Source organism: Benincasa hispida, chromosome 2 (genome assembly GCF_009727055.1).
Source record: "Benincasa hispida cultivar B227 chromosome 2, ASM972705v1, whole genome shotgun sequence".
NCBI lineage: Eukaryota > Viridiplantae > Streptophyta > Magnoliopsida > Cucurbitales > Cucurbitaceae > Benincasa > Benincasa hispida.
In genome coordinates, this window is record NC_052350.1 from 253,195 (window position 1) to 262,077 (window position 8,883).

At 36.4% G+C, this 8,883-nt stretch overlaps 1 protein-coding gene across 6 annotated transcripts; it reads left to right on the top strand.

Annotated features, from left to right (window-relative positions):
- The first annotated feature begins 1,581 nt into the window (after positions 1-1,581).
- Positions 1,582-8,514, top strand: LOC120071281 (translation initiation factor eIF-2B subunit delta-like). Of its 6 annotated transcripts, none has more exons than XM_039023465.1 (7): positions 1,583-2,222; positions 4,543-4,680; positions 5,081-5,421; positions 5,902-6,646; positions 6,731-6,827; positions 6,922-6,976; positions 7,754-8,070. In XM_039023465.1, exons 1-7 carry the CDS (start codon positions 1,733-1,735, stop codon positions 7,793-7,795), a joined length of 1,908 nt encoding a protein of 635 aa, XP_038879393.1. In that variant the 5' UTR covers positions 1,583-1,732; the 3' UTR covers positions 7,796-8,070. The 6 variants fall into 6 exon arrangements, 5 of the variants coding, with proteins under 5 accessions (XP_038879395.1, XP_038879393.1, XP_038879396.1 ...); XR_005480201.1 differs by lacking the exon at positions 7,754-8,070 and adding an exon at positions 8,092-8,514 and having other exon boundaries at positions 1,584-2,222; positions 5,902-6,612; XM_039023463.1 differs by lacking the exon at positions 7,754-8,070 and adding an exon at positions 8,092-8,514 and having other exon boundaries at positions 1,595-2,222.
- Positions 8,515-8,883: the final 369 nt, after the last annotated feature.

Here is an 8,883-nt window from a genome sequence, read left to right on the forward strand (position 1 = left end):
GTTGCCTTGTCTTTGCCTGTGCTCTGTTGCTTTGATACCTTGATCCCGGGCTATGGGATCCTCCTTGTTATTGTATAATAATATCACCTATTCTAAAAAAACTCCTCCATTAATACACTATTGATTGAATGGAATATATCATGCAAATGCTGGAATTTGGCTAATGTCTCAAGGCTGAAGAAGTGTTCTTCACCAAGCTAATAAACAAGTGAATTTTTCCACACAATTCCCTAAATTCTTGCTTGTTTTAAGTCTCACAACTCAATCTAAGGTTCCTAGAAAACAGTAAAAAAGATTTAGTGGTTGTCCATGACTTGAATTGGAAGAGATTGCAGCTGAATTTCGAGATCGAAGAGGATCTTCAAAGGTATGTAATGAAACCCTATTCATAGTTGATGAACATGCTTAATTTAAAGTCAAAATTGAAGAATTAGAATGCTTAATAATTCGTTTTTCTTCCGCTGTATGTTTCTTTAAACCAACATGTATATACAAAAACACTTTTGAGCAAAAGGTGCAAAACACGACTCTTTTTATTTTAAGTAGTTTTTTTTTATCAAAAGTGTTTAAATGAGATTTTTTAAAAATATTTTTCCCATGTCAACCCAAACAGACCCTTAATTTTTTTTCTTTTAACAATATGTGGAGTAATGGGTCGAACTCAGACCTCGAGTTAATAATATAAATTTATGTCAGTTGAGTTATGTTATGTTGATAAGTCTGAAAATTTTAAAAAGTAGTTTTTGTTTTTAGTATTTAACTAAAAATTCAATTATTTATTTGGCGAAGGTAAAAACTATAATTGAAAAATTGAGAGAAAGTAAACATAAAATTTAAAAATATTAAATTAAAATGAAATTTTTATCAAATGAGGTACAAATTTTCCAACTTGAGCTCAAGTAGCTCAAGTAGCATGAGCTCAGGTATAGTGCTTGCCACATAGATTTCGATGCTTAAGTTAGCAAGAAATTTTTGGTGGCAAGAAGAAAATTTTAGTATGAGAATGGACTTATTTCCTTGGTGAGTCATCATCCTATTTATAGAATTCTCTTGATCCAATCCTTTTCGGTCATCCCTCCAACCCTAACCTTCTCTTTGGACCTAACCCAGCCCCCTTTTAGGGCCGTCTTCATTGGGTCGGTCTCGGCATGGGCCGAGGCCGAGCCTTGCAATATGGGTTGCTACCCATGTCGTTTCATCCCATCCATATCTATTCTGGCTTGGGCTTCATTTTCATTCTCTACGCTTTTGTCCTTAAGCATAAAATAGTCTATGACATGTTAAATTAACATTTTCAAAATAAGTATGAAACATGTTTTTAATCCTTTAAAATCAATTTAGATGATTTGAAAATTATATTTAAAAAATATAAAATCAAATATTAAATTAATTTTGAAGGATGAAATGCACGTTTTATAATGATTTTAAAACTGATAAGAGTAGTTTTCGAAAATGCACTAAATGTTTATGAAAGAAGTCAAAGTAAATATAGGACATATCATTTCTATCATAAAACATAACATCAACCTGGGGCTCAAGAGTTGAATTCTGACCTATGCGTGGTAAAAAAGAAAAAGAAAAAAAGAATGTTTATAAAACAAGAATGCATGAAATATTTATTTAAAAATAAATAAAGAAACAAGAGTAAAAGCAGAGGAGATGCGAGAGATTGAGCCGCCAAAGGATTGTACACAACGGAGCTCCTTTGTCTCTGTTCTTCTGAATCCACTTCATGGATGCTCGCCGAGGCTCCCGCGTCGTCAACCCCAAAGTTCGTCAGGTCGGATTCTTCACTCTCGACGCTCCTAATCCCCCCGGCCGCTCCCTCTCCGGTCCCGCCGACTGTGCCCCTTCTCAACAATCCCTCTCTCCTCCCTCTAATTCCTTGTCTCCTGTCATGATTCCCCCTCCCCGTCATCTCTCCGATAACCTTGCTTCTCGCTCTGCTGTTTTTCCTGTTCCAGCTCCCACCAATTGGAGGGATTCCGCCGATCATATTCATGTTGGTAGCTATAACCCCTCCGAAATGCTGCTTGCTACCTCGCCTTCCAGTAGAATTGGGGATGAAGAGCTGGATATGTCTGAGGATTCTTCCACCTCCGTTCCTTATCGCAGGAGTGGTTCCGGGAAGATTGCCTCGAGCTTTCCTGGTGTTGGAATCCACTTGGCGGCTAAGTCGTCGCAGGTGCTGTTGGAACCTAATAAGTCTGTTGGAGTTGCAGGTGATGTTGCATCGCTTTGTTGGATGGAATTTAATCCCTACTATTTCCCCTTTTCGTTGATGTCGGAGGGATTGTTTTTATTAATGTCTCTGCTAATTTTGGGCTTGTACATTTCTTTTTTGAGGTACATCATTTTAATGTAGTATTGACTTTATACATCTAATTATTACGCTTTTTGCTGTACATTTCTTTTTCATATCAATTGGAAGATGGGGTTTGTGGCTGTGTTTTCATGTGGAATCAATTGTGGATATTCTTTTTTGTAATGAAAATTTGGTTCTTATCATAACAGAAAAGAAAGAAGAAAAATGTGATCTGTATTTTAAGGCAAAGCTATTTATAAATAGAAGAGTGGAATTCTAATTTCAGATCCTAATACCCACAGGCCACAAAACTAATACCAGATAACTTCCTGCTGCGGCCCTTTGCCAAACGCCCATGCTAAATACATTTCACTTATATTTTGATCTCGATATCACTTATAAAATAGTGCTCATTACTTGCTACACATTTGCTGTTTTAGTGGGTTTACTTTGCTGTGCTAATTAATTGTTTTGTCAAGAGTGCTACTGCATCACGTATGCAAGCTAAAGGTTAATGTAGTCAGAAGTTGAGGGTCTTGTTTTAATTCAAGATAAATTTTCTTTAATGAAATGTTTTGTATGAGCTTTGATTCACGTTTGATGGAAAAGAAAAAGAACCATTTGCCCTGTATATAATTTAAATTTGTTCAGTTTTATTGTTTGAGAGAGTCTAGAGAAGAAAACAGAAAGAATCATGAAGAAAACAAAGGACATGGTTAATAGAAGAGGGAAAGTGTGGGTCTTTCAAGAAAAGAAAGAGGATAAGAAATTGAAAAGAAAAAAGAAAGGGGAAATCAACATGAGCTGGTACAGGGACCAAAGGGGCTAACGGATAATGCTTTTAAGGTTATGGATTCAAATAAAACTGTTACAGCAATTGAGATTTTGATGATATATTGTTGTAGGTTAGGCAGTTATCTTGTGGAGCTAGTTGAAGAGTGCTCTCTGTTTTTTTTTTCTTTATTTTTTCCTTCTTCTTCCTGGAGGAGTGGGAGGAATATGAAGAAAAGTGTAGTTGAATATTGAGAGTGTGGGAGGGAAGTGTATTTTGTTGGGGTTGAGAAGAAAGAAAAGTTGAGTATGAAAACTGAGAGAGTGGGAGAGAAGTGACCCACGCTTGCCTTAATACTATGGATAGGCTCCAAAAGCGTTGCCCTTGGATTAGCCTCTCCCTCATGGTGCTGCCTCTATCAACAGTATAATGAATTTGTGCGGCATGCGTTCTTTGACTGCCCATTCACTAGTGAGATTTGGTACGAGATTTTAGAGGCATTTAGTTGGTCTGTGGTTCTCTCTCGTGATACTCAAGGCTGGCTTCGTTTGATGGTCTGCCACCACCCTTTCAAACCTTCTAAGGATCGTTTATAGCTGAGCATATCAGTGCTGTTTTCTGGAAGATTTGGGACGAAAGGTACTCAAGAATCTTCCAAAGCAAATCTAGATTGACAAAGGACATTATAGATACTTGTATTCAATCAACTTTTTTTTGGTGTAAAGATTTACCGACTATACATAGTCATAGCTTATCTTTCCTTATCGCTAATGGGAAACATTTTTTGTATATCCTCTAAATGAGGCCCCTTTATTCCTTTGTCATCTTTGGATATTACGTTCTATCAATGAAATTGTTTCTTATCCAAAAAAAGAGTATGAAAACTGGGCAACGCCACAACCAATTGAAGAGAGGCTTTTTGAATGGTGGGTGGATATGGACACAGACACTCGCAAACATCAACCTATTTGGTTTGGTCAACTTTCCTACTTTTCCTTTAAATATATGTGTAATAGTGTGTCCTTAACTGCAGTTCGAGCTGTTGATGGCTCCCTTGAAATTGTAGTACTTGGCAGACCTTATATAATAGTTGGGAAGATGTAATTTTGCATTATTCATATTTTCTGTTGTTTATTTTATTAAATTAGCAATCGCGACAATAAAACATTGTCTACTATTCCACTTCAGATTGGAATTTGTCAATTCTTTTCTGATCCTGACATGCTTGCATGGTCTGGCTATAGACAATATCGAATTTAAAACTTCACAAATATTGATGGGCCAAAGATTTCTTGAAATTAAGGATTAAAAAGGAAAAAAAATGGATTTCTTCAAAAAGAAAGGAGAAAAAAAAAAAAGAATGAAATTCTGCATGGTTGTGAATGTGCTACCATGCTACTTTACTTTCTCATGAATCTTGCATTGGGATTATTGATTTCTCATTTCTACTGCTTTGCTCTTGCAGAAAAGAATGGAGGGGCTTCCACAGAGGTACAGAATCGACAGCCACCATCAAATTCAAAACCCCTGAAGGCAAAAACGACAAAGGCTGAGAGACGAGCTCTACAGGAGGCACAACGAGCTGCAAAAGGTTCAGCTAAGGGTTAAATTTCCAATTCAATCATTTTAAATGTACCAGGAGCTATATTGTAGTGCTCATTTCTAAAAAATGCAAATCAGGCTAGAATGAAACAATTTTTGGATGCTAAGAAATGTAGAGTGTTTAGTGAATGCAATTTAGTGCATTGATAAATTGGAGTGTTTGTAGATATTGGTGACTCCTTGCCTTGTGGGATTAAAAGTTTCTATAACCTGGACTAACTAATTGCATGTGTAATATTTTACTGGTCGCTCTATTTGGTTATAAATGCTAGTAATTATCCTTTTTCCTTTTCTTTGGATATTTGTGCTATAGAAAAGTTTCAAGAGCTCATACAGTAACTAGTTAATATGTTTATTTACTTATTGATAAATGCTTTGTTTGTTTATTTGTTCAATAAAAGGTGAAGCGAAGAAGTCAGGTCACGCTCCTGGTAAAGCTGTGAAGCAGCCCTCAGCTATGAGAGATAGCACTGCTGCACCTTCGGTGGCATCTACTGACAAAAGAGGAGGTGATCGCACACTTGATAAAGAAAGGAAGAAAGATATTCCCCCTCCACGAATGCAGTTTGATGATAAAAGCAGGGTAGAAAAGGCTAAAAAGCGAGCAGTTTTCAACCAAACCGAAGCTAGAAATAGGGTTGAATTATTTCGCCATTTGCCACAATACGAGCAGGGAACTCAGCTTCCTGATCTCGTGTCAAAGTTTTTCCAACTTGACCCCATTCATCCTGCCATTTACAAGGTGTGTTGTGGTGGGGGGGTAATTAGCTAATACTGTTTATAATTTACTCTAGACCATAAATTGCGACCAGCATAAAATCTGTTTAGTACAGAAGACCTTGGATTAATGAGATAATTTGTCCACTCTTTGAAGAAGAATACCAATAGGAAGTCCACCAGAATACAAAGCATCTACAACAATTCAAATGAGAAACTCATAGCTTCTCCCTGTTTGATTAGGACTCTTCTGTTATTTATTCATTTGTTATTTTTTTTTATCACATTGGTTATCTATGATAATAGTTATATTTTTATGGGCCTCTATGCACTCACAACATGGTTATTTGCATGTATGGCTTCTTAATAAGCAATGTATCCCTTTATTTTTGGTGGTGAAATAATTAATTAATTGTCTCATATACTTATGGTTAATTCATAATATCAACGACATATTGGCTGACTAGTGTTTGTCTAATCTAGTCACATACCTATACTTTATCAGGTTGGTTTACAATATATGGCCGGGGATATATGTGGAGGCAATGCTCGTTGTATTGCTATGCTTCATGCATTTCAACAGGCCATCAAAGACTACTCAACTCCACCACAGAAGTCTCTAGGTAGAGATTTAACTGCAAAAATTGGTAGCTATGTGTCATTCTTCAACGAGTGCAGGCCGCTGTCTATTAGCATGGGGAATGCAATTCGGTTTTTGAAAAACCTCATTGCCAAATTACCATTGAATCTTCTGGAATCTGAAGTAAAAGCTACACTTTGCTCAGATATCAATCGCTTTATCAATGAAAAGATTGTAATTGCAGACGAGGTCATAGTTAGACATGCTGCTACCAAAATCAGGGATGGAGATGTTCTTCTCACATATGGATCGTCTTGTGCTGTAGAGATGCTTCTATTATATGCTCATGAGCTCGGAAAAGAATTTCGTGTTGTGGTGGTGGATTCCCGTCCAAAACTAGAAGGGCAAGCATTGCTCCGTAGGCTCATAGGGAGGGGCCTAAGTTGTACATACACTCATATAAATGCTATTTCTTATGTTATGCACAAAGTAACAAGAGTTTTTCTGGGGGCTGCTGCCGTATTATCTAATGGAACCGTATATTCAAGAGTGGGAACTGCAGCTGTTGCCATGGTTGCTAACGCATTCCATGTTCCAGTCTTAATCTGTTGCGAAGCCTATAAATTCCATGAAAGGGTACAACTTGATTCAATTTGTTTTAATGAATTAGGTATATATTATTATGTTATCTTCTCTCACATTTCCTTCAAGAAGAGGGACAAAGGACAGTGTCTGAGCAATTTTGAATTTGCAGGCGATCCGGTTGCTATCTCAAAGGTTCCGGGAAGGAAGGATATTAATCATCTAGATAATTTGACTGCTAAAGAACAACTGCAACATCTAAATTTAATGTAAATTAAAGAGTAGACGATGATATATGAATATGATAACTAGTTATTGTACCTCAAAGTGATATATTCTAACTTTGTGGGGGTACTTTTTCAGGTATGACGCCACACCTTCAGATTACATCTCAATGATTGTCACAGATTATGGCATGGTACGTTTGGTTCAATCAATATCATACACACACACACACTCTTTCTCTCTGTCTCCGGCACTTCTTCAGACATATACTTGTATTCCTGCTTGTTGTACTTGGATGGCTGCCTTGTTATCTTTTTCCTCCCGCTCCTGCCTTAAGGGGTTAAATTTTTGGTGCATCTCATTTTTATGTTTCTTCATTTCCTTGGTAACAATTACCACTAAACTGTTCTCAACATTTCAGCGAAATTTAGAAAACCAAAAATAGTAGTTTTCAGAGTAATAAATATATCAGATATGCTAATGACAATGGAACCTTTACCTATCTCTAAAACGGCATGATTGTCCTCACTCATGTAACATGGATCTCTCCCTTCCTTTAACCAATATGGGACTTTCTTTGAACCTAATAAGTTAAAGACCTATTAATCTTTTTTACTTCTACAGTTTCTTCTGTTAACTTTCCTTTATATTGATTGTAACTTCTCTCAGATTTTCTTCTTCCTCTTATCTTGTACATTTTTACCATCTCTTTAGAGCCTTTATGCACACTTAGACTCCTTTTTATATGTAAGAGGAGATTGATCTTACTCTTGTAAACTCTCTTGGATTATTATTGACTTTGAACATGGACCAAAGCTAGTTGGACTATTTTAGGTAGCTCTAAGGAAAAATGAGAAAAATGCAATTGATTGGTACATGGAGAAAATTTCTCTGTGGAATGAAATTTGTTCTGTGGCTTCACTTTTGAGTTTGGGATTTTTTGTCCGACGTAGTGATTGTGCGGTTGCAGAAAAACATCTTGCAAATACCAACTAAAATGACATCATGCTAGATTCTACAAAAGATCGACTCATGCAGCCGTTTTTTCATCCAGATGACTTGTTTTCATGTCCGAAAGCAAACTTACGTTTGGGATAATTTCTGTGAGGTCAAGCATACTAAGCTCTAGTCCTATAACTGTTATAAGATCATCCATGTCCATTATGAATGCCACTTTGCTCTGTCATCTGTAATTCTATTTGTATGATGACTTGATGAGTGCTGATTCTTGACATTCCAGTGGTCAGCATTGGAAGGTAAGAGTTTTGAGTAAGCCTTGAGTAAAAAAAAATTCTTTTTGTTCTGTAGATCCCACCTACAAGTGTTCCGGTGATTGTGCGTGAGTATCGGAGAGAGCACCTGTGGATATAAGAAGGTTGAAAATGACCCTTCACTTTGAAGGAAGCTTATTTCTTCTTGGATGAATGATCGTGCAAGAAATAGCCTAATCATGCTGCAAGGAGTTTTGTTTGAATCAGAATCTGCACCTTGATACAACCTTTTATTATGCTGTACTGGTTTCAAATTTTGATTTTGGTAAATTGACAGTTAGCTAAGAGTGCGATTGTTGCAGCCTCTCCTTACAGTTTTCCAAGTGTTTTTCTGGGAGAATATATTATGGCAGGCTTATAGCTTGAAAGTCGATGTCAATAGGAATATTAAAAATAAATCATGCAATTTGTAGAATTTATTTCAATCAATGAATGAGATTTTAATTGTTCCTTTATTAGACTACAGTTGTGTAATATAGAATTTGGTAAATAAGTTCAGTTATGTAATCTTTTACTTGTATTTCACATCTAATACACGTGCTTATTATGGTTTTATAAATTACTTGGGGGAGTCAAAGTTGGTTCTTTTTTATGAGCTTTATTTATGCTATTCTAGGTTATAATCGGTTGGCGCAAGAAACTCGCACAGAGGTCTTGACTGCTTCTTCAGCCTGCTCCTTTAGTCCTGATATTTTGCTGGAGTTGACTTATGCAAGAGTACTCGTACCAATGTTGTAATTAGTTGAGTATGTTCTGATGTTTAAGTTAGTATTTACCTTAGCAAAACATAGAAAAATTACTTATACTTTGATATTTGTCGATATGTGGG

What these genes read in the sequence shown, in the direction of transcription:
- LOC120071281 (XM_039023463.1), top strand. Translation starts at nt 1,733, where the DNA reads ATGGATGCTCGCCGAGGCTCCCGCGTCGTCAACCCCAAAGTTCGTCAG. An exon ending in TGCAAAAGGTTCAGCTAAGG is followed by an intron (nt 4,681 to 5,080) that starts GTTAAATTTCCA and finishes GTTCAATAAAAG; the next exon opens with GTGAAGCGAAGAAGTCAGGT. An exon ending in AATTTGTTTTAATGAATTAG is followed by an intron (nt 6,647 to 6,730) that starts GTATATATTATT and finishes TTGAATTTGCAG; the next exon opens with GCGATCCGGTTGCTATCTCA.